The 25,587-nt window shown below is 42.3% G+C and overlaps 1 protein-coding gene across 3 annotated transcripts; it reads left to right on the top strand.

Annotated features, from left to right (window-relative positions):
- Positions 1–19,707: 19,707 nt before the first annotated feature.
- Positions 19,708–25,587, top strand: LOC104442875 (glutamate dehydrogenase 1). Of its 3 annotated transcripts, XM_039315626.1 has the most exons (12): positions 19,708–20,026; positions 20,400–20,512; positions 22,238–22,308; positions 22,432–22,544; positions 22,702–22,815; positions 23,161–23,382; positions 23,501–23,575; positions 23,852–23,968; positions 24,117–24,367; positions 24,594–24,669; positions 24,755–24,841; positions 25,059–25,587. In XM_039315626.1, exons 4-12 carry the CDS (start codon positions 22,437–22,439, stop codon positions 25,242–25,244), a joined length of 1,236 nt encoding a protein of 411 aa, XP_039171560.1. In that variant the 5' UTR covers positions 19,708–20,026; positions 20,400–20,512; positions 22,238–22,308; positions 22,432–22,436; the 3' UTR covers positions 25,245–25,587. The 3 variants fall into 3 exon arrangements, with proteins under 3 accessions (XP_039171560.1, XP_010054553.1, XP_039171564.1); XM_010056251.3 differs by lacking the exon at positions 22,238–22,308; XM_039315630.1 differs by lacking the exon at positions 19,708–20,026 and having other exon boundaries at positions 20,288–20,512.

Here is a 25,587-nt window from a genome sequence, read left to right as displayed (position 1 = left end):
ATCAACCAGTGGCCTATAAATTGAGTCAAAACACGGAACCAAATATTTAAACTATAACAGTAGATACAATTACTTCGTGTAAATGTTGTCATACTCCTTAACCATAAAAATATTCAACTTGATAGACATTAACAAGTGACCAGATGAGTTCATGTACAATATGCAGTAACTTAATTGATATGCATTACCCACATTTAGCTGATAAGTTAATCGGTACAATTAGTTTGGTTACGAGTTATTAAGACGTCCATCATTCAAATATTACTAGTGTGTAAAGGAGTATGCTTAAACAAAAAAAAATTTATAATCAATACATAGTTCAATAACTATCCCATAATGGTTGTATCTCATTAAGCCAGCTTTAGTTCATAATAAAGTTTAATTTTTATTAATGAATCACACCATTATAATGTTTATATGATAACATACCAGTAACCTAACACTTGTATTTCTAAAATCATAGAAAATATAAGAAAAATACGCAAAAATACACTAATAATACACGATTTAGGGCTTTGTATGCATTCACATCCATAAAATAATCAAAAATATAAAATAAATACATCACGACGTAGAGGGAAAATCATACGAATCCAACGTCACCAGCCATGCGCCGATTGGAGTCACTACACGCCCACATGCGACTCCTAAGTGTGTGGCGCATGGAGCTCACGCGCGGCGCGCGTTCGACACCCGGTGGCGCATGGCCGCGCGTGGGGGCGCGTGCGGCCTCCTCTGGCGACGCGCCGCTAATCGTCTTGCTCGTCTCGTCGAGCCCAGTTCGAATTTGTGATTTAATTTTATTTTTATTGAATAAAAAATCTCGAAAATCACAAATTAGGGCAAAAACTTTATGCGTTCAAATTCTAGGGTTACAGTTGCTCTGATACCACACGTTGGACGCAAATTACGTAACCCCAAGATCTCCATAACCAAAACAAGAACATGTATAATTGAGTAGAAATATTAATGCATCTGGGGATTCATCGAACATAAAGCGGAAGCAAAAAAGGGATTACCCACATATCAAAGGGATCCACGCATCAAGTCATTCACCTCTATTGTCCTCCGTATCACTGGCTCAATGAGGCGGCCCCTCACATGTAGCGTTACGTAAACGTCCCTTAGGTGATGATACATGTAAGAATTAGGGTTAAAGGAGAGACTTGAACACTATTTATAGAGTTTCCAGTCAGTTCCCCTCATTACGAGCCAGGCTCAACTCGGCCCACACTAATCAGCCCATATTAGACTAATTAAGAAACCTTCTATCTCACCTTAGACCAAACCTCATAAAACGGTAAACGTTAAATGGTAAATTACAATATCAATTAATGTAGTCACAATTAGAAAAACTCTTACATAAGGCACCGCATAATACATCAAATTTATTCATTGATGTGGATTAACATGTTAAAATAAAAATTGATGTTTTAAGTGCCAACATGAATGATCCAAGGGTAAGACACGCTTACCCAAATTGATAGCCTTAATGATATGTGGTCCTAAATTACTAACTTGTCTTGTCTTAGTCTAGTTAGTCAACTCGATAATCCAACTTTTGTAAAAGAAATACGAGGAGAAAAGTATATAAGGATAAACTCCATATTCTTTATAATTGGAATAGAATGAACATTTGAGTCCTGATGCGCGAATCAACCTCCATTCTTGCTATTGAATAGGCATTCTCCTTCCCAAAAGCAAATCCAAAATAGGAATTGAGGGGGACCCTAACCCAAATTCCATTTTGCCTAATTTCATTCTACCATGCACAATGCCTTGTGGTGCGCCGTATGTGATTCACTCATCTTAACAAGACCACAATGAATTAATCTAGGACCATTAGAATCGGCACACTTCTATTTTTTTTTCTTTTTTTGGTAAAAGGTAATTATATAGAAAGAGAAAGGCCAATACAAAAGATCGGAACCAAACCTACACTCTAAAACGAAGAGTGAAAGGGATCCGATGTAAAAGAGAACAAGAAGAAACAAGAAAACAAACAACCAGCAAACCGGCGGGACACCATACAGCAACGGCGACCCTCCGAAATCAGCAAGAAGGCAAAGAACGGAGAACGAAAGGCAAAGCGAGTGGCTGGACGATTAGTGAGTAGAGAATACCACCGGATCGAATCCCCAACATCTTTGGAGCCTTTAATTCCTTGGAGAAGGCGGGACCTTGGAGAAGGAGATAGCTTTGTCCCTGACTGCCTTAATAAGATGATTTTTAAGGGCAGGGATAGCTATCACCTCACCCCGGAAGATGGCAGCATTCCTCATCTTCCAGATCAGATGACATAAGGCCTCAAAGGAGAACCGAACCATCCTGTGATAGAAGTCCTTACCAATAAAAAACTTCGTAGCCCAGGTAAGCAGCTCCTTCCAGGTTCTGTTCTTCCAGGGGATGTTGCACCTGGCGGCCCAAAAGAAGGCCAAAGAAGCCAAGGTGCGACACCCAAAGAAGAGATGATCAACAGAGTCCGGGTCTTCATTGCAGAAGGCATAAACACAATAATCAATTCTGCCATAAGATAGGAGCATCGACTGAGTGGGGAGGCGGCCTTTAGTTATAAGCCACAAAATAAATTGATAACGAGGCGCAAGGGCATTATCCCAAACTAGGGAGGCCCATTGGACCGGATTCCTCTTAGTCCTGATGGATTCCCAAGCCGAGGCAACCGAGTATACACCCGAGGAGTCACAGCTCCAAATGAATTTGTCCTGCACAGATGATAATAACGGCAAAGCAATTGACCAACTATCCAGAAGAGATCTAAGTGCTACACCAATCGGAGTATAAAGATTAGCAACTACTGCAAAGTTCGGAAGGCCTATAGAATCCCTAAACGATGAGGGAACAAAACCATCCAGAGGGCCACACGGTAACCAATAGTTATGCCATAGTGAGATAGAATACCCATTGCCAACGACCCACCTGAACGATGAGCGGAAGTAGGGTCTGAGTTGCAAGAACTTCTTCCACATCCAGGAGCAAGTCCTTGGCCTGTCGGCAATCCAGAAATTCTTCTTCTTCAGAAAAATGGAATGAATCCAACGGCACCATAAGGATTGTTTATCAGAAAACAGAATCCATATGTATTTGACCATGGAAGCCCTATTACCCTGCTTAATATTCCGGATGCCTAAGCCCCCTTCAGCTTTCGGGCAACAAACATCTTCCCAAGCCACTTTGGCGCCTCCTCGACCAAGAGATGTTCCTTTCCACAGGAATTGTCTCATTATCCGCTCAACATCCTCCAGGACCGAAGATGGAAGAGTGAAGACACTCGCCCAAAAGGCTTGGATGGAGTGAAGGACAGATCTTATGAGCTGCAATCTACCTGCGAAAGATAAAAATCTATGCGTCCAAGATTGGATTCTGGCAGTAATGCGATCCATCAGTGCAATGCAGTCCGCTCTATTCAATTTGGAAGAAATGATGGGAACACCAAGGTAACGGACTAGTAATTTCCCCTCCTGGAAACCAAATGCCCAAAGGATTTTGTTCCTCATAGAAGAGTCGCCACCAGCCAAGAAGATTTCACTCTTGTGCTTGTTAGGGAGTAAGCCGCTCCAAGCGGAGAACAAATCAAGCCCTTTTTTCAGCATAACCACCGAACGCCAGTCCGCTTGGCAAAACAAGAACACGTCATCAGCAAAAAACAAATGGGAAAGCTGAATTGGCTTGCACCTCCAAAAGAATTTGAAGTCTGGATTGGAGGTGCGAGACATCAATATACCGGAGAATACTTCCATCACCAAGGTGAAGAGGTATGGGGACATCGGATCTCCTTGCCTCAGTCTTCTACCCCCCGGAAAGAAACCATGAAGATCCCCATTGATAGATATAGAGAAACTCGGAGATCGCACACAAGCCATGATAAGCTTTATAAAATGGGGGGGAAACCGAAAAGCCTGCAAAACAAGCTCTAAAAACTCCCAGTCAACGGTGTCGTAGGCCTTATGAAAATCCACCTTGATTGCGCACTTAGGCAGGTAGGGAGAGAGGTGGAATCCTGCAAACAATTCCTGAGCCAATAAAATGTTATCTCTCATTCTCCTGCCCTTAACAAAGGCGTTCTGGGAATGATTAATCAAGTCCCCTAAAGCCCCAGCAATTCTATTGGCTAGAATCTTAGTGATCACCTTATAAATCGTGTTACAGCATGCAATTGGTCTGTAATCCGTTACTGCATTAGCATTGGAGACCTTCGGAACAAGCGCCAAAATGGTGGCATTTACCTCTTTTAGAAGCCGACCATTTTGAAAGAAGTCATGCACTGATTCAAGCACAGAAGAACCAACGGAATCCCAGCAAGATTTATAAAATTCAACAGGGAAGCCATCGGGCCCGGGGGCCTTACCTTTTGCCAGCGAAAATAACGTGTTCTTGATTTCAGAGTCGGAAACCGGAAGACCGAGGACGCCAGCTTGGTCTTGAGACAAAGGCTTGCGGACATAACGTCGCACCTCCTCAAGGGATGGCCTAACGAGACCTTCCTTCGGGGATAAAAGGTCAGAAAAATAATCGACAAACACCTGGGGAACCAAGAGCGGATCAGTAGTGACACTTCCAGAAGGATCTTTAACCGAAAGGATTCGGTTTAATAGGTGTCTTCTCTTCATAGATTGATGAAAGAACTTGGTGTTCCTATCACCCTCTTTTAGCCATTTAACTCTAGACTTCTGCCTATAGAACGATTCCTCATGGGATCTCAACTCAACAAATACACGGCGACACTCCCTTTCTTCTTGAGTAAGAGTAGAGCTGGCCGGATACGCTTGGAGCTGAATCTGAGCAGTTGCCAGAGCTTCTCTAGCCTCCGCAACCTTGATCGAAATGTCAGAGAAGGCGTCCCGGTTGAGAGATTTAAGGAGAGACTTCACCCTTTTGAGTTTCGAGACCAGTTGAAACATAGGAACACCTATAATAGGAGTACTCCAAGCCTACTGGACGGTGGCCTTAAAATTTGGATGATGAGTCCATAATTCAAAGAATTTAAACGGCTTCCTCCTATTGGAAGGCTGCAACACTCTAACGGTCATAGGACTATGATCCGATACTCCAGGATTTAGGAAGTTAGCCTCAGAATAAGAGAAGTGAAGACTCCATTCACCATTGACTAGAACACGATCAATTTTCCTCATTTTCCTCGCCTCACCAGATGAAGTGGACCAAGTGAAGCGGCAACCAACATACCTGAGGTCCACCAGCTCCGCTCGAGATAAGCATTGGGGAAATTTGTCGAAGTAGGGAATCCAGTTCGTGGAACCACCAATGCGATCCGAAGGTTCCTTGATTGCATTGAAGTCGCCAGCCACCAACCAGGAAGAATGACGGAAGGTATCACTATAATGACACAGGTCTTCCCATAGAGGTCGTTGACGGGAGAAAGAGTGCTCCCCGTATACAGCAGACACATAGTAGGATATACCAGAACTGTTAAACTTAAGCCTGCCATGCAACACCTGATCACTGATTGAAATAGCAGAGTAGGAGACGAAGTTTGGGTTCCATCCAACCCAAATCCTGCCGCGCGGCGAGAACTCATAGTTCGAGAGCCAATTCCAACCCCTAATAAGGGTGGAAGAGATAGATTCAAAACGGTCCTCAGGCACCTTAGTTTCAACGAGGCCAATGAAACACAAATTATTACTAATAGCAAACCGCCTGACTTCAGCCAGCCTAAGGGGATCCAAAATGCCTCGAATATTCCAAAAACCGATAATCATCCAAAAACTAAAACAGACCGGGATTACCTCTTCCTGGAGGTCCTCTTCCCCATAACCGATGTTTTCGGGACTACATCAGGAGGGGGGTCAGGAAGGAGACGCAGAACCTGATCCTGGAGGTTAGGAACCTTTGCGGGAGGCTTCCCTTTCATGGTAGAATTATCTACAGACTGAACTTCATCATCACTGGGGGCATTGCGGATATTGGAGTTCGAGATATCCTCCGAACTTTCTGATAAGGGCAGAGGAATAGGATTTCCTTCACACGAAGGTTGGGGAGATTCAAACTGCTCCTCTTGCTGAACATCCCTGCGTTTCAACACATGACCTTCATCTGTAGGAGGAGATAGGCCAGAGGAAGCAGCAGCAGCTGCAATGAAGACGGCTTGCTTTCTTTGCTGCTTTCCTTTTATTCCTTTTATTTGTGCGCTTCACCTGTTTCCATTCCATATCTCCTGATACAGATTTAGATTCAGCAATGGGAAGATTAGCCGGATTGGGCATAGAGGATTCATGGAGGATCCCCGTGTTCCTTTTTGGGGAGCTCGGCTCCTCTACCTGCTCAGATCTGATGCAATTATGCAGACCGAGGGGCGCTTCATTCGTGTCCTCCCTCCCTGAGGTAGGCTGAATAGCCACCCCTTTCGGCACACTTCTATTGATACAAGAATATCGTCCCATTAACATTCGGAGTACTCGAGAAAAAAAAAAAAAAAAACAATACTTGCATTGTAGAGATTGAACGAACATTACTTTCATTGATGAACTAATATACAATATATACATATGGTTTAGGGCTAAAAAAATACAATGACAATTATACCCTTTATTATAAACCTAATCTACCAATACTCCCCCTCAAGTTGGCGCATGTAAACATGTCAACAATTTGTTTTTAAAATTACAAAATAAATCATGTGTGACCGGTTTGGTGAACAAGTCCTTGAGTTGGGAGTGGCCAGGAACATGAAGAGTACATAAAGTGCCATCCTAAATTTTTTCACGAACCAAGTGACAGTCAATCTCAATGTATTTGGTGTGTTCATGGAAGGTAGGATTAGTGGCGATGTGGATGGCTGCTTTATTTTCACAAAAAAGATAAGCAGGGGTAATGTTGATGTGAAGATTTGAGAGAAGCATGTGAAGCCATGTGATTTCGCATGCGGCATATGCCATAGCACGGTATTCAACTTCTGTTGAGGAATGGGCAACAATGGTTTGTTTCTTGGAATGCCATGAGATGAGACAAGAACCAAGAAACATGCAGTAGCCAAAAACAGATCGTCGGGATGTAGAACAAGATGCCCAATCAAAATTTGCATAACCATTAAGTTGGAGAGTAGAATTTGATGGGAAAAACAAACCAGTGCTAGGATCATGCTTAAGATATCGTACAATGCGAAGGGCAGCATTCCAATGGTCTTCATTAGGAGAGTGCATAAATTGACTAAGATGTTGCACTGCGAAAAGTAAATCTAGACGAGTTACTGTAAGATATAATAATCTACCAATAAGTCGTCGATATGAACTTGGATCATTAAGAGTTGGGGAGGAGTTCGAAAATTGTATATTAGGTTCCATTGGAGTATCAACAGGATGTCCTCCAAGAACACCAACATCAGACAAAATATCAAGAGCGTATTTCCTTTGTGACAAGAAAAGCCCCGACTTGGAATGAGAAACTTCAATGCCCAAGAAGTATTTGAGAGTACCCAAGTCTTTAATGCGCGGCAGAAGAACAGCTCAAGTGCCATAACTTGGCACGGGGGGACACTTAAGTGCCATAACTTCAAAACGGTACACTTAAGTGCCACTTTCTTTTTCTAGTGGGACATTTAAGTGCCACCTCTAGCGACCCTTGCCGGAAATCCTACGTGGTAATATTTTATTATTATTTTCTGTCTACGTGGCTCGCCGGAGAGCTGAGCCAGCTCTAACTTACTAGAAACGACGTTGTCTGTATAATAAAAGCCCAAAATCTTCCAAAAACGGCGTCGTCTCCCCAAATGCCCCAAATCTAAAACCCTAAATCGGCCAAAATCCCCATTGAAGTGCTCGAATCCAAGTCTCGAACCCTAATTTTCATTTGCCCAAAATTCCTTTGTCAATCTTGGAAATGGAGAGCAGGACTCGCAGCAGCGCCTCAATTTTCTCTCACTGAAGCGAAAGAGAAGGCCGGCGTTTATGTTTTTGTGGGTTACCGAGTCCAAGAAGAACATCGTGGACTCAAATCAATCATGGGAGAAGATTTTATGGATGCGCCTGATATAAAGAAGCGTTGAAGTGCAAATACTTCAAATGGATCGATGCGAAGTTCTCTGACCGAGCCACAGAGGTGATATTTGATCTACTTCATAAAAGACAGCAATCTCCATCTGTGTTTGTGGACGACTTGGACGATGTTGACTCAATGCAAGCTCAAGCTTTTTCAGTTAAACTTTTCAAGAATGAAGTCTCAATGCATGCTCAAGCATCTTCAACTAAACCTTTCAAGAATGAAGTTTCAATGATGAAAATTGAACGAAAGTGTTACCAAGCGTTTATTATGGTGTTGTTTTGTTGTTTATTGTACTTTATGATGTAAATGTAAAGTACTTGAAAATGAGAAAAAGTTTCTCCGACTGCCATAGTTAAAAATGGTGTTGTTATGGATTAAACGTAGGCTTTATTCTTTTTGAAAGATGCGAAGAAGTTTGTGTTGTTCCACAAGATCATTGTGGCTTTGTTGTTGTTTGTGATGTCATATGAAGTTGCCATAAGTTAAATTACCATCATCTTCTCTATTTTGATGCAGAATCATCTTCTCTGTTTTGATGCAGACCAACATATACACAAGACAAACACGAGTGATTAGCCGAGTGCCATAAGTTGTATTTAGTAATCACTTAAGTACTAGTCGCGATGAAAAAAAGGATCACTTAAGTGTCAAGTTATTATTAAAGTGATCGGTTAAGTGTCACTTGTAGTTAAAAATGAACAGTTAAGTGCCAAGTTTTTTAGAATATGACTAGTTAAGTGCCAATTTTTTGTGGGTTTTCTGTAAAAATTGCACCAGCCACCACCACCGGCTACACCACCAACCATCACCACTAGCCACACTACACACTAGGCACTTCAGCCACCACCATGCTGTTGGTGTTGCTGTACAAGGTAAGCTAAGCCTTGCACTAGCTTGCACCAGTACACATGGTGTAAGATGTGCAAACTGCACACTTGTACCAGGTGTAGGCTAGGTTGCACCGATATGGCGGGACACGACACGACACGACACGACACGACACGACATGTCGACACGTCATTTATAAAAAATAGAAAATTTCGACACGTTGGGACACGTTATATATTAAATAAATATTTTTATTTTTAATTAATTTGAAGCTAATTTATAAGTAAATAATTAATTAAAAAATAATTTATTATAAATTTACACTAATCATTCAACATTTTCGGTAAGATTTTAAGTTTTTTTTTTATTTCATTATCCCAAATTTATTTTTATTTCGTTAAAATCAAACCCCCTCCCCCTAAAAAAAGAAACCCCGCGGGCCCAAACTCCCTTCCTTTTTTTCCCTCGACATACCCTACCCCCAAATTTTTCACTTTTTTTCCCTCCCCACCACCTGACAGCCGTCCCTTCCCCTCCCTCCTGTCATTTCCTCCTCGCTCCAACACGCAAGCCCCCTTTTTAATCTTTTATTTTCCTTCTGAGTTCTCAAAACCCTAGCAACACGACACCTTCTTCTCCTATTCCTTAGTCCTCGCCGCACGACACCTATCTCCGAAAGCATCGAAGACTCGCAAGAAAAGCACTCGCATTCGCCGAAGGAGCGGAAAATGGAGTAACCCAGAATAAAATTTTAGTGGAAGGGATCAGAAAAGAAGGCGGAACGCGCGGTCCCTGTGCGCAAGGAGGCTGCACACTGCTGCGAACTCCTCCTCCTCCCCCTTGCCGCCACCGCCATCGCCCCACTCGACGACGCTGCCCTCCCCCACGAGTGCCTCCCTCGTGAATTTCCTCCTCATGGCCCTCGCCTCACTCTTTTCTCTTTCTCTGGCCGTCTCTCGCCGTCGCGGGCTCGCCTTCACTCGTGGCCTCCACCCTTTCGGACACGCGGGTCGAAGAGTGTCGACAAGCGTTGACCGCGTGTCAGATTTGTCGACACGCGGTCAACGCGTGTCCGAGCGTGTCGGACACGTCGACACGTGTCGAACACGACTCGGGAGGTCCAATAGCGTGTCGGTGCTATCTAGGGTGTAGGTGCAGCTGCTTAAGCCTATAACCCCCACCACAAACCCATAATCATTGGGCATCACCACCAGCCACATTAGCACCCCAGTCACCACATTAGCACCCCAGCCACCACATTAGCACCCCAGCAACAAACTCACTACCATCAAACATTACCATCCACCACCACCAGATACACCAGCACTCCAGCTATCACCACAGAACACCAACAGCAACAGCAACAAGTAAAAGTAGAATCCATGACAAACAACAACAACATAAATTGACAAGCAGCGCAAGATCATTTCATTGATATTGAAATTAAGTCTGGCAACATCAATGAATGACAAACTAAAGAAAAAAAAAAAGATAACCATCCATAATAAGTCTGGCAACATCAATGTTTACATAACTGTTTTGACTCCTAAGCTTCACAAATCCTATCACATCTCATCTCATCTCATCAATCAATATGCATGACACCCCCTGTCCATGCTCCTTTCGATGGGCCTTTCACTTTATTCATAATTCTTGCACTCTTTCTAACTGGACATGCAACTTCTTCTTCAACCTTTTCAGTATCCACTGACTCAGATGGAGCTGCAAATGTCCTATGCCGAATTGATTCAAAAGGAGCCGGAGCTGGGTTCTTTCTCTTCTTTTTTGTTGGCACAGTTGATGTCTTCTTTTTTGTTGGTGCAGCCGTTGATTCTTGAGTTGAGCCTGAGATAAGAACCTCTGAACTTCTCCTAGGCTACAAAAAAACAATAAATTGTTGGTAAAAGTTTACAGCATAAATTAAATTAAATGCAGCCAATAAAACTTACATTGAGAATAACTGTTCCAGTATGCTCATCTGTATAAAGGCCATAGCCATATTGTCTTAACCTCTTCCCAAGTGCCACTCTTATTTGAATAGGGGCATCACTTTCAGGATCTTGTGATTTGTTGGCTCTTTTTCTTGCTTTCTTGGGCCCTTCAGCTACAACTGAGGCTTCTTCGACCAATTCTTCAGCTAGGCGTCTTCTAGATGGCCTTTGTGTAGCTGCCCCTTCACCTAGCCTTGTTCTAGTTATCATTCTATGTAGCCCTTCAACTTCAGTGACACCTCCTTCTGTTGGGCCTTCTGGTGGTACTAGTGGTGGTACTTGTGGTGCCCCTTGCAGTGATTCTTCTGGTGGCCCCTGTGATGATCCTTAAGGTGGCTCTTGTGATGGCTCTTTAGTTGGCAGTTAAGTTCCAACTTGCTTTCTTCGAACCTGAGAAAGAGGCCAAAATATACCATAAATATAATATCGAGACATATAATAATATAAAGAAAATGAAAAACTAAATACAAATGGTTGAATTTACCACTTTGGGTATTTCTTTCGCTTCTTGAAGAATAGTCGATTTGCCGCACCGGTCGTGATGCTGCTTGGGCTAATCCTTCAGCTGGCCGTGATGTTGCTTGGGTCAATCCTTCAGTTGGCCGTGATGCTGCTTGGGCCAATCCTTTACCCGGTTGTCTTCTACCTTACCTTTTTCGAACAGGTTGTTCAATTTCATGACTTACTGAGGTTCTTCTTGTAACCTAACAAACACATTACATACAAGGCCAAATAGGATATTATGTACATTTTTATGATAAATGACAAAGAAACATAAATATAAAATAAATTTCATGACTTACCGGGGTTCTACTTGTTGACTGAAGAACAGTCGACTCACTTGGCCCTGCTGTGTGCATTTCTCCAACTGTCTCTTCACTAGGCCCTTCACCTTGCCTCAACGGTTGTTGTTGCTTCCTCAATTGACAACCTTTAATATTGTGGCTTGCTAGGCGACAATAAGAGCACGTTATCTTTGCACCCTACTTGCTCATTCTTTGCTGACCTGAGACCTCTCCCCCCGCCATTCTTCGTCTTCGTTTTGTCCTTTCAATTTTCTTCTTCAGTGGCAAATGTTGAGGTGCTTCATGATCCGTGGGCTCCCAAAACTTGCTACTTCTAATTGGTTGCATCATGAACTGATAGGAAGCAAGATATTTTGATTTATGATACCAATCATCGATGTAATCATCTGTATTGTCACCCTTCAACTGGATGGCACATATGACATGTGCACATGGAATTCCACTTACTTGCCATGCTCTACATGAACACTTCCTACTTCCTAGATTGACAACATACTTATCAACACCCTTCATTATCTCATATCCGTCATCTCCATTCCAAATAGGATGACAATGCCTACTTATAGCCAAGTTCTCATCCAATTTCTTGGCAATCCTAGGACCATATTGTCTTGTCCACTTTGCAGCCTCATCTCTTTGTTTCTGCAGTTGAGTCATAACCGCAACTCGTATATCTTCAAGCATTGAGATGACTAGTTTGCATCTGGCATCTGGCATCTATTATCTTTGAATTAAATACTTCACAAATGTTGTTGTCAACATTATCGCACTTGAACTCCTCACTGAAGAATGCCCTACACCAATGCTTCGGTTCTAGTTGAAATAGGGTAGCACAACCTTCCTTTGTCAACTGAAGTAGTCCTTCTTTGGCTATTCTAAAGTCAGCCATGTTTGCACTCTTTGCTAATTGCCAAAATTGCAATTGCAGCTTATCCCCTTTGTAAGTCTTTGCCTAATTTCTGTATATGTGCTGCGCACACTTTCAATGTTCAGCATGGGGCAACAACTTGGCTATTGCCGAAACCAATCCTTGCAATAATTCAAAGTTAAGAAATACCAGAGCAAATTACATGTTCATATTACAAAGCAAACTATTGACTAAATTTTTCAAAAAGCAAACATTACCTTTTGTTGGTCGCTCATGAATGCCCACCCTTCCCCGTTTGTTGTCTCCAAGTCAGCCATCAGATTTTTCAAGAATCATGACCAATTGTCATTGTTCTCAATATTTACAATAGCCAAAGTTAGTGGAAACATTTGATTATTCGCATCTCTTCCAATTGCTGCCAACAATTCTCCCTTGCACAAGCCCTTCAAGAAACAACCGTCCAATCCTATAATCCGTCTACAACCAGCTAAAAATCCTCGTCTACATGCATCAAAGCACACATAGAACTTATCGAACTTGGTCCCATGATCAGGAAGCGGTCTCTCAACCACCTCTACATACACTCTACTTGTAGGGTTTTGCAGCCTACACTCCCAAACATACTCCCACACCTGCCCATATTTCTTAGCATACTGATCAATAAGTATCTTTATCACCTTTTGCTTTACTCTTTTACACTGATTCCTAGATACATTGATGCCTACACGCTCCTTCACCAGCATCCTAAAGTTAGAAATTTTCATCTCTAGCATAAGCTTGATTAGATCAAAGAAGTGCTTGGACAACCATGCACTTATTACTCTTTTGTTTTGAAAATTAATGGAACAAGTGTGTTCCTCTTGGTAGGCTCTAATCTGTAAAGACCCACTCTTCTTAACAAACGCACCGTAAATCTTCCATGGACAGTTTTGCTGTGAACATCTAGCTCTTACAAATTTCTTGGTATTTATAATGAAATCAATATTTCTTTATGTAGCAATGGAGTTCTTCAGTATAGCTTCCCTAAATTGTATCGCATCATGGAATTTCATACCTACTGACAAAGTAGGAGAGGCAACAGATGGATCATAGGAAGGAAACTTACTTTTCCTTTTACGCACGGCTCGTTGATCTTCTTCAACTTCGTCTTGGGAAGTTGCGGTGTCGATGCTTTTTTCATAATCTGTCTCTAGGACCTGGTCAGCAACACCAACATCTGCAGGGCCTTCATCTCTATTTGGAACTTCATTAGTTACATGCAAAGTTGCAAATCTATCTGACAAAAAGTTCCTTTGTTTTTTCCTTGATTGTGTAAGCTCTTTATCGTCGGTGTCACTTAAGATTAATAAATTTTCAGCTTCAGCAGCCAACCCTTCATCGTCATCGTCATCGTCATCGTCATCATCACTGTTACTGGATTCAGCTACTTCCCAATCTAATTCAGTGATTGTGACATTATCTATGTCACAATCGCTTTGGTGAACAACATCTGCGCCCCTCTCCTCCCCATCCTGTCCATCATGCCCTACTTCATCCCTAACCTCAGTACTAGCTTGAATACCATCTCCTCCTTCTCCTACTTGGGTGTTATCTCTGTCATCATCTTCGTCCTCACTATCACTATTGTTTTCAATAAATACTTTCGCCTCTTCGCCACGAAGATAATGATATAAGGCATCTCTAAAACCATTATCATCTTCCAAAACTCTCAAACCATCTCTCAAGCCTTTCCCAGGAACACAGTACAATAACTTTTGTACTCTACAAGGCAAAAATGTCACTATATCCCTAACAAATCCAATATAAGATGCCTTCTTTATATCTACAAAGATAGTACCCTCATTCCCCCCCTCATACTCCCACTCATCCTCCCCAATCACAAAATCCCCACTGTAGTAAACGATGACAACAACATAGTCTTTATCATGCGCCATTTTTGCAACAAAATAGGACAAATATACAATTAACTTTTGGGACCACATTCACAAAGGACAGACAATTGCAAGTGGAGGTCCCTACACTCTTTATTAAAGAAAAGAAGAAAGAGAGGGAAGTTACATAGGTCAGACGACAACTGCAGCTAAAAAGAGGCCTTAGGACAGGGACAAATAGAGATGGGACCCGACAACTACTTTGATTATGCCGTCGCATTCCTTTAAAATATGGAGAGATTCCTCAGCATGGGTCCTCAAAAATGCAATTTATTAAAAAAATACCCAGAAGTCCCCATCCCCACAACCTTTGATTCGAACATGTCCAAAGTCCAATACTCTGAACTCTAACAATTACCAATCACCATCGCACATTTCACATCCGATCACTACAAATTACTTTCACAAATCACAATTCAATACCTTGAATGAATCACACATCACAGTGGATGAGGCGACGTCGAGCCCTACACCGAGCTTACATTTCAAGGCTGCTCATAAATTGTCAATTCGAACCCTCCAATAGGATTATAGTATCACATCTGAGCCATAAATCTCACACCAAGCCTGAACTTTCCCAGCCAACCCCCAAATTTCAAGTCCGAGCCCTAATAAACGAGTCGGTGCCCTAATTTCACCACAGGGGAGAGGAAGAAGAGAAAAAACCTAACTAAATCGACGATGGCGAGCGACGACGGCGAGCGACGACGACAAGCGACGACCTGCGAACGACGACCTGTGAATGGCGAGCTGTGAACAGCGATGGAGAGGACGTCAGACCTGGTGTGAATTGATGAAAGGTTAAAATCCAAATAAGCAAAACGACATTGTTTAGCACTAAGGAAAAACGGCATCGTTTAGTTTGGCCAAATGCATAGTGGATGGGGCGATGTCGTTTTCCTCCTCCACGTATGCTTTTTTTTTTTTAAAATTGTCACATCGATTAAGCATGTCGCCGGAAAATGCCACGTCTGCATTTTGGCCGATTTTTTGCCGGATTGGCACTTAAGTATTTCATTTTACTCCGATATTGGCACTTAAGTGTACCATTTCAAAGTTATGGCACTGAAGTGTCCCTCTGTGCCAAGTTATGGCACTCCAGGTGTCCTAACCTCCGAAATTGTGTGTCAAGAAATTGCTTGAGAAGTTGAATCATAACTTCATTATCACCCGTGATAACCAAATCACCAACATAAACAAGGATAATGGTCAAGAGAGAGCCACGAACCAATGTGAAAAGTGAATAGTCTTCTTTGGATTGTTGAAAACCAACATCAAGTAGTGCAGAAGAGAATTTAACAAACCATTGCCTTGATGTCTGTTTAAGGCCATAGAGTGATTTCTTAAGCCGATAGACTAAATTCTCCCCCTTAGTATGAAAACCCGGTGGAAGCCTCATGTAGACCTCTTCGTCAAGATCACCATGTAGAAAAGCATTATTCACATCTAATTGGTAGAGAGGCTAATGACGAATCGAAGTAAGCGCTAATAAAGTGCGAACAGTTACCATTTTAGCAACATGCGCAAATGTGTCATGATAATCAATTCCCTCTATTTAAGTGTAACCCTTGGCAACGAGCCAAGCCTTGTAGCGCTCAATGGTTCCATCGAAATTATACTTGATTCAGTAAACCCATTTACATCCAATGAGATGTTTGTCAGGAGGAAGATGAACAATTTCCCAAGTGTCATTCTGTTCAAGGGCCTATATCTCAAAAGACATTGCCTCCCGCCACTTGGGAAATTGACATGCAACGTCATAAGTTTCAGGTTCTTGTTCAGATGATATAGAGGCTAAAAAAATGCGATGATTGGGTGAAAAATGCAAGTATGATAAACAGTTGGATAAGGGATAAAGAGTACCTGATTTAGTGACCTTAGAATCTGAAGAGGATTGATCAGAGGCCACAATAGCGTAGTGGGAGTCCCGAAGATAGCCGGGTCGACGGTGTTGTCGAGATGGTTGAGGCACGGCTTCAGGTTCAGTGGGTGATGGTGCAGCCATGGGTGTAAGAGGAGGTGAGGCCGATGCAAGTACTGGGGTAGAGGGAGGAGGGCATGTTTCACTAAGGTCAGGTATAGGTAATGGAATTACTGAGGTCTGTTTGGCTGTGGTATGTTTGATTGTTTGATGAAAAGGAAAATCTTGTTCTTAGAAAACGACGTCACAACTGGTAAAAGTTGTTTGGTCTTGAAGGTCATAAAGATAGTAACCTTTGTGGTGTGTGGGATAACCGATTAGAACACATCGACGAGATCGGGGGCCAAATTTATCGGATTGAAGATGGCTGGTAGAAGCATAGCATAACGAGCTAAAGACACGAAGATGAGAATAAGAAGGTGGTTTGCCATAAAGAAGGTGATACCAAGTTTTATTGTGTAAGAGAAGACTAGGTAGTCTATTAATGACATGAGTATCAGTTAAGACAAAATCCCCCCAAAAGCGAAGAGGCATGCCAGAATGACAACGCAATGCACAAGCAACATTGAGCAAGTGATGATGCTTACACTCAACAGCTCCATTTTGTTGAGGAGTGTGAGGGCAACTGCGCTAGTGGTGAACACCGTGGGCACAGAAAAACTCTTGTATGCGAGAGGAAAGGAATTCAGTCCTGTTATCAGATTGAACATTTTGGACTTTGGTTTGAAATTGAGTCTCAACAAAAGCAAAGAAGCGAATCAAAGAATCAATTGCATCGGACTTAAAAGTAAACAAAAAAACCCAAGTATATCGCTAATAATCATCAACAATAGATAAAAAAATAACAGCATGTCTTATGTGTAAAATGAGAATAAGATCCCCAAATATCAACATGAATAAGTTCAAAAGGACATAAAGTAGTAATAGTATTAGACACAAAAGACAAACGCGTTTGCTTGGATAAATGACAAGCATCGCATGGACTTAATTGTTTTATTGGACTAAAACATAAAATTTGTCACAAATTAGATAAAAGTGACTTAGATGGATGTTTGAAGCGAGCATGCCAAAGATGAGGTTAAGAGGTGGTAGTAGAATGAACGCCAGGTTTGGTAGGAATCTCCAAATAGTAAAGACCACCACGCTCATGCTCATGGCCCGACCAATGATCTTCTTCGTCAAGAGGTCTTGAAAAAGATAGTGGTTAGGAAAAAAAGTGACCAAGCAGTTTAAAGTTTGAGTGAGTTTAGAGATTGATAATAAGTTGTATTTGAAAGAAGGAGCGCAAAGGACATTATCAACGGAGATAGTTGGGGTAAGGGGGGCCGGACCATGTGATGTCACAAGGACACCAACACCATTCGGAATCCCAACGGTGGGATGTGGAGAGGGATAGTGTGTCGGGTTGGTAAGGTGATGAGGTTCAAATGTGATGTGGTTGGTGATGCTAGTGTCAATAAGCCAAGTATCGGAATTAAATGAGCCAAGAACATTACTTGAGAGGTTGGCTATCGGGATGGTTACCTCTTGTAGCAAGTGCATCAATTGCTTATATTGATCATTTGTGAAAGTAGGAGGTGTTGCATCAAAAGTATGGTTGGATTTGTTGTTCGCAGGCTGGGAGGAGGTAGAAGATTGCCCACGGTGCTACTTGTGGTTGGCAGGGAAGCCATGAAGTTGATAACACACATCTCGTGTATGTCCTAGGATGCCACAATGGACACATCTTTCTCGGCCATGAGACGTGTTCGTCCGTTTAGTTAGGTTGGCAAATGGATTGGGAGTGCCAAGAGAGCTAGACTGTCCATGGGATGAGGAATTTGTGTATGACTGCGGAGCATGGTTGCTGTGGGTGCTAAGCAAAGTGTTGGTGTGGTCAAACACTTGACAGTTCGATTGGATATGGTGGTGCGACTCATCTTAAAGAACTAGTACATATGCACGTGTAACACTAGGTAACGGATTCATTAGTAAAATCTGATTCATAATATTAGCGTACCTCGGATTGAGACCCCATGAGAAATTGAAACAAATGCCGATTCTCTTGTTGTGTGGTGATGATAGAACAAGCCGAACAAGAGCATTGTGGTAATGGATCCAAATTATTCAATTCATCCCAACAGCTTTGCAAGGTGTTGTAGTATTTGGTCACGGCATTGTCAAATTGAGCAAGGGTGCAAATTTTTGCTCGAGATGAAAACCTTAGGACCATTCGATGGAAAAAAGTGTTTGCGGAGATCGCCCAAACATCTGCAATTGACTCTATGTAGAGAACCATTGGCACTAAATCTGGATGGATGGAATTAAGAATCCAGGATAGGATCATATTGTTCACACGAATCTAGGACGAATGGGCAGGATCGGTTGTGGCTGGTTTTTTGAATTCTCCTATAACAAACACCATCTTATTCTTGGTGGAAAGGGTAATCTCCATGGCACTAGACCAATTGTTGTAATTGTCACCTGTAAGGACCATGTCAACGAGATTAGATCAACAGTTATCAGAATGATGCATAAAATAAGGGCTATTTGGCCGCTCATGTACAAGAATTGTGGCTAAAGAGCTTTAAAGCTTAGTTGTCATGGTGACTTGAGGCCGAAAGAGAAAAACAATTTGGTTGAATGGAACAGATCTCCGAAGCATTCACGAGAAAGTCGGAATAGATTGTGAGACGATAATGAATGTAGTGGGCAAGAAAACGTCACTAAGAGTCTCAATTGGCACGCGAGTCAAAAGATTTGAAATTGTTGGCCAAACCCCACTTGATTTCAAATAATCAGGATGATTTCGAGACCTGCGCTCTACGAATTTGGAGGAGTCGGGGGCCATCGACCAAAAGAAACCCCAGCTCTTAATCGAAGCCGCTCCAGCAAAGGGAAGCATCAATAGCAGATGATCGCGAGTGAGAAGGCTAGAGAGAGAGAGAGAGAGATAGATCGTGGTGACTTTGGACGTGACGGACGAGCTCCAAGGATCACCGCTCTGATATCATGTAGAGATTGAGCGAACGTTACTTTCATTGATGAACTAATTTACAATATATACATAGGGTTTAGGGCTAAAATAATACAATGACAATTATACCCTTTATTATAAACCTAATCTACCAATATGCATACAATCACATGTGGCATCTCTCTCTCTCCCTCAATCCCTGCCCCGCGCGTCATCGCCACTCGGAAGAAGCATTAACAAAATATCAGTAGTCACGCAATAATGGAGGGCACTAACCGCCGCTCCTTTTTGAACGCTGTATTGTCGTGACTTAAAGCTTTCACCTCAAACCTCATCGCGTATTTGCTCTATCTACTGACGATGGCGCTTAAAAGAAAGGGTCTCCGAGCTCGAGAAGACATTAAAGCGGGATATATCATCCTCATGAATCGTGATTTTCTAAATGACCTTTGTGTCGCGGCTGAGAAAGACTAAACAGTCGAAATCCCACATCCAACCACCCATCAAAGCTAACGTCTTTTGATTGCCAAAAGGCTCCTAAAGCAGAGAAGCCTCGCAGATTGATAATGGCTTTTATATAAATGCAGCGTGGGTTTCGAGTGGGATTCACGTATCCACATGCACATTCGCTAATCCCAGGGCTCTGCTCCTCCTCGTCAGCATCTCGCCTTCTCTCTCTCTCTCTCTGTTTCCCTCAATGGAAGGTGACGAGGTGAGGCCCTTCCCTTCCCCCTCCCCTTTTCTTTTTTCTGGGGTCTCCTTTGGGTCGGCAGCACGAGGGCGAGTTCGAGTTTTAGTGATGTCTGAGTCTGACACCGACGGTGAGGTCATCAAGCATGTTCTTGTTGTGGAGGGCATCATATTCTCCTGAGAAAAAAAAAAATTGTCTCGGCCATGTTGGGGAGATGTTGACGGATTTTACTCGAAAGTTTCTGTTGGATTTATTCGTATATTATCCTGAGACATTGGGATTAAATTTCTAAGGGGGCTTCGCGAGAATTTCTCCCACTCTCCACCTTTTTCTGGGTTCTCTATAAGAATGTGATTCTGATTCTGTCCTTCTACAACTCACGCCCATGTTGCAGATTCTGTGTTAGGCTTGGGTTCACTTTCGTCCCTTAAAGCCAAGAGATCGTTTTTTGATCGGCAAAGTGGAAAAGATTTGGTCTTGCAGCTGCTCTCGCTCTCTCCCCCAAGGGTACGCACCAGCAACTTCTCTGTTATTCCAAGTACTTTCGCCCTCTTTCCAGTTTACAAGGACTCTCCTTGAGATCATTTTCTGGGAGGTTTTGTCATGAAAAGGACCCAGCCGTAAAAAGAAAGAGACCTGGTTTTGGCTCTCCTTGTTCTCCTATTGCTGTTCTGCAGCGGAGAGGGGCCAGGACTTGCCGGGTCGTCTCTTTGGTTTTCAGTTTCTGTTTGCGAAAGATCATTCCTGTAGAATTGTACAGCTTCCTTTCGACAATTTAAGTTCCTACGAGAACAAGCAGATGTTGCCCACCCAAAAAAAAAAGAGAGAGAGAAGGCAAGAACAAGAACTGCAAGAATGCTGTGGTCTTTGCCACAGGAAAAAACAGGGACTTTGGTCCCTGCTTGTTGCTCTGAAGCTGCAGTCAAAAGGATCTTTGCCACTTGTCCAATGTGGAAAGGGTCTTATTTTGCATGTTTGACACGATTTATTTTTTCTTTTCTTGACCTGAGGTGATCTCAATATATCTTTATTTCCTCCTTCTGTTTGCTGATGAAGAAATTTTCTTGCTTGCAATTATTAAAAATGCCTCCTTTCCTTATATGCGAGTGCCATTTTGCAAAGCCTTTTGGCTCTGTTTCTGTTCCTGGAGTCCTCAGGCAAAAAAGTTTGCCATACGGTTACTCTTTTGTTTTAGCTACGTCAGCTTCGGCTTTTCTAGTGACGTCATCCTCTTTTTCCTTTCCACTGATGATTAATTAAACACTTATCTGAGTTAGAAGATCAAATAGATTATTTTATTACATCTGCATGGATGGTGGTTATAAACAATCCTTTGTGTGGGGTTAGCTCAGAATGGACCCTCATAATGTAAAAATGTGCTTCAAGCAATTGTCTAGACATTTCCATTGGGACAGGGTTTCTTATTGATCTCATACTTTGGCCAGACTCTCAGATAAGACTCTTTGGACCCAATTATGCAAAAAATGGTAGCCCATTTGGACTGTTGAGCATGATGAGATTACAAACTGTCTTGCCTCCTTAGAAAATCTTCAAGCACCCCTTACATATTCATCTTTACTCTTCATACAGGGGCTCTTCTTTAAGCCAGCCAATTTTGAGTAATGTAATGGCAACTCTCTCGGTTTCTGTCAAACTATCGTTCAATGGCTGCTTTTCAGTCTGGTGAAGGTTATATTTGGTCATGCCACACGTGAGAGGGAGAGAGAGAGAGAGAGAGAGAGAGAGAGAGACGTTCCTGGAGCAGACCAATGCTAAATTGTTTAATGAAATGGCACTCGAGATTGAAGCTTGAAAGCAATAAGTGAGCATAGAAATTAGAGACTGATATTACAGGGATGGGGGTGCAATCAGCATGGAGTCAGATGCTAAGTCATATTTTACAATATAGTGGGACAGAACAGATAGACCTCGATATATGGATTAACATTTGTCTTTTGCTTTGGTAATTAAAGATATCCGAAGGGAACAAGATCAGATTTAGATCAGCTCAGGATCTCACAGATTGAAGGTATAGCAAAAAGTCAAGCATAGTTCTCACTGATAATATATAGATAAAACAATCAGCATATGCTTAATACAAATCTCCTCTTCATTGGTGAACGAAGTGCTTTAAGTCTGACTTCGAATTCTGCACATGCCAAACTGCTCGAGCTGTGGATTCATTGAAATGGTCAGGGTGTCTTAGAAGTTTATGCAATGTTCTGTATTTAGGTGGATTATTGAGAAAGGAAGTGAGTGCTCCTGTTTGCATATTGTTCTTCAAGCACATCGCACTCATATTAGTAAGAGATTTGACTTTTGTTATTCACCTCTTTTCCAGCTAAGCTTATTGGATTAATTCCCAATTTTCCTCCATAAACAGCATTTACATTCTCACTGCATCTTCTCTATTGTGCTTTGAGCAGAAAACATGAATGCGTTAGCAGCTACCAATAGGAACTTCAAGCTAGCGGCTCGGCTGTTGGGGTTGGACTCTAAGCTTGAGAGGAGCTTGCTTATTCCTTTTAGAGAAATCAAGGTAATTGGTTCTGTTTCAGACACTTTTTTCGTCTGCCATACGAATGAATACATCAAGACACAGCCAGATTCTGGGTTCTTCCATGCAGTAGACTTGTGATTTATTTTATTTCTTTCTTTTGAAGAAGCAGCATAGAATGACCTGACGGATTATGCAGGTTGAGTGTACTATTCCCAAAGATGATGGAACACTGGCTTCCTATGTCGGATTCAGGGTTCAGCATGACAATGCTAGGGGCCCGATGAAGGGAGGAATCAGATACCACCCAGAGGTTCTCTCTCTCTCTCTCTCTCTCTCTCTCTCTCTCTCTCTCTCGCACACGTATACAATCCTCTGTCCGTTTGTGTCTGCATTTGTGAAATACCAATGGATGGCAAAATCCATTTGCATAACAAGCCAGAGCTGTTCTCCTCACTTGCAACTCCTGCTCATTATTGAGTGTCAGTCTCAGGGCGCTATCAGACGACTTCCATAATTTAAGTATATGTGCATCTGGATCATCCCGTTTGCCGTATACTCCATCTATATCATGTCTGTGTGGATAAATAGCCATCAAAATTGAATGTCTAGCCATTTTTGCTATAGTTAGGCATTGAGGTTATGTATTTATATTTAGGTTGACCCAGATGAGGTGAATGCTTTGGCTCAATTGATGACATGGAAGACAGCAGTAGCAAATATACCGTATGGCGGAGCTAAAGGTGGCATAGGATGTGACCCTGCAGGATTGAGCATTTCTGAGCTGGAACGCCTCACCAGAGTTTTCACCCAGAAAATACACGACCTGGTTGGAGTCCACACTGATGTTCCAGCACCTGATATGGGAACGGGTCCTCAGGTTGTGCAATCACAATGCATTATCATATATGAACTACTTTTTCACCATCTCCTCTTGAAAGTCTCATTCATTCAGATGGACTCTTATATCAGTTATTGGTTCCCATGTTTGAGAACAGACGATGGCATGGATTCTGGATGAGTACTCGAAATTTCATGGCTACTCCCCTGCGGTAGTGACTGGAAAACCGATTGTAAGCTGATTTACTAAAATCACACCTCTGTAGTCTTACCTCAAGTGAATTTGTGTTAATGCTGTTACTCATTTCCATCAGTAGTAGAAAGTTCAATTACCTAAGTTTGCTACAATTTGAAATTACAGCTCGTGTTGTTCTAAACTTTATTCTGAAGAATACACCATCCAGAAGTACTAGGGAAGAAAAACTGCGAGTATAGATTTCAATGATGAGCTATCACGATTGTATCGAACATGTTTGTTCTGATCATATATTGTGTTTTATCCAATTTAGGATCTTGGTGGATCTCTGGGGAGAGATGCAGCTACTGGAAGAGGAGTTCTTTTTGCAACTGAGGCCCTGCTGAACGAATACGGAAAGAGCATCTCTGGGCAGCGGGTTGTTATACAGGTGTGAGTTATGTACTACAAAAGTGCTAACAATTGATAATTGTGCCAAGGGATTACAGCGATGTCTAGAAAATTTCTCTAGCCAATAGCACCCAAAATGAGTAAACTACGTATATAATTTATGAAGTAGTAATATGTTTTTCCTTCAGGGTTTCGGTAATGTGGGTTCATGGGCTGCCCAACTCATCAGTGAGAGTGGTGGAAAAGTCGTAGCTGTAAGTGACATTACAGGAGCCATCAAGAACAGCAACGGAATTGACATTCCGGCCCTACTCAAGCATGTCAAGGAAACAAAGGGAGTCAGAGGTTTCCACGGTGCTGACGTGATAGATCCCAAGTCAATATTGGTTGAAGATTGCGACGTTCTCATTCCCGCCGCCCTAGGTGGTGTCATAAACAGGTATTTATCAGTGCAAGAGACACTATGTACAGCCCCTTCTAATTTCAAATAATGAGCAATTTGCTGCTCACTCTGCCTTGAACAAGGAACGCCATTCAAATTATCCTGTTTAGAACACTTGAGTTCCATTAGTTTGTTAATGCAATGCCTTTGAACTTGATGGTTGTTAATCTGAATCGTAATTGTTGATCTCTGCCTAAAGAATGCCCATTTGATTCAATTGAAGGGAAAATGCAAATGACATCAAGGCCAAGTTTATCATTGAAGCGGCTAACCATCCGACTGACCCTGAGGCCGATGAGGTTAGTCAATGGTCAGGAATCCATAAGAACACAAGAACGCAATGTCATCAACTTGATTAACAGCTTCTTTCGTACTGTTTTCCAGATCTTAGCGAAGAAAGGCGTGGTCATCCTTCCCGACATATATGCAAACTCTGGTGGAGTTACCGTCAGTTACTTTGAGTGGGTCCAGGTATCACTTGCCGAATGTTCTTGTTTATCACGTCACAAGATTAGTAGCTTACGAACAGTTTCTATACCACTGTATATTCCGTAAATTAAGTAAGAAACACAAACCATATGTGCTTGGCCAAGGATGGAAGACCACTCTATCTAGGGTTTTAACAAACCAAGGAGCAAATTCTAGAGTTGCTTTTAATGTGATTCTTGCCCTGTCTTTTGGATTGCAGAACATACAAGGTTTCATGTGGGATGAAGAGAAGGTGAACGATGAGCTGCGGACCTACATGACCAAGGGCTTCAAGGCGGTGAAAGAGATGTGCAAGACCCACGCCTGCGATCTCCGCATGGGCGCCTTCACTCTCGGGGTCAACCGCGTTGCCCGGGCCACGGTCCTCCGGGGCTGGGAGGCCTGAAGATTTGCTGCCCACCCGAAATAAGGAAAAAGACAGGAGGCTCTGCTTCATATTCAAGCTCTTTTGAATTGCCATCTTCTTGATATTTTGTCAGTGGTTTTATTTTGCTGTGATTTGTGTTTTTGACTTCATCTGAGACTCTGAGCGAGAGTGAGGAGATCAAATTCGGTTGTACTTTTGCCTGCTATGATCACTAGAGTAGCAAGGTTCATTCCCACTCTAATAATGCCTGGATAGATCACGAAGTAATTTGCAATTGCGGGACAGGCGAAGAAAATTCCATTCGGGTAACTGTTTTAACTGTCAATAATGTTTAGAATTGACATGCTCTCCGTTGGTAGTA

This window comes from Eucalyptus grandis, chromosome 1 (assembly GCF_016545825.1).
Source record: "Eucalyptus grandis isolate ANBG69807.140 chromosome 1, ASM1654582v1, whole genome shotgun sequence".
NCBI lineage: Eukaryota > Viridiplantae > Streptophyta > Magnoliopsida > Myrtales > Myrtaceae > Eucalyptus > Eucalyptus grandis.
This window is presented reverse-complemented; position numbering and strand designations above follow the sequence as displayed.

Bases quoted from the DNA above. Each gene is read 5' to 3' on its own strand.
- LOC104442875 (XM_010056251.3), top strand. From the start codon at position 22,437: ATGAATGCGTTAGCAGCTACCAATAGGAACTTCAAGCTAGCGGCTCGG. The intron at 23,576-23,851 runs GTAAGCTGATTT...TATCCAATTTAG, and splicing joins TAGTGACTGGAAAACCGATT to GATCTTGGTGGATCTCTGGG. The intron at 24,368-24,593 runs GTATTTATCAGT...ATTCAATTGAAG, and splicing joins CTAGGTGGTGTCATAAACAG to GGAAAATGCAAATGACATCA.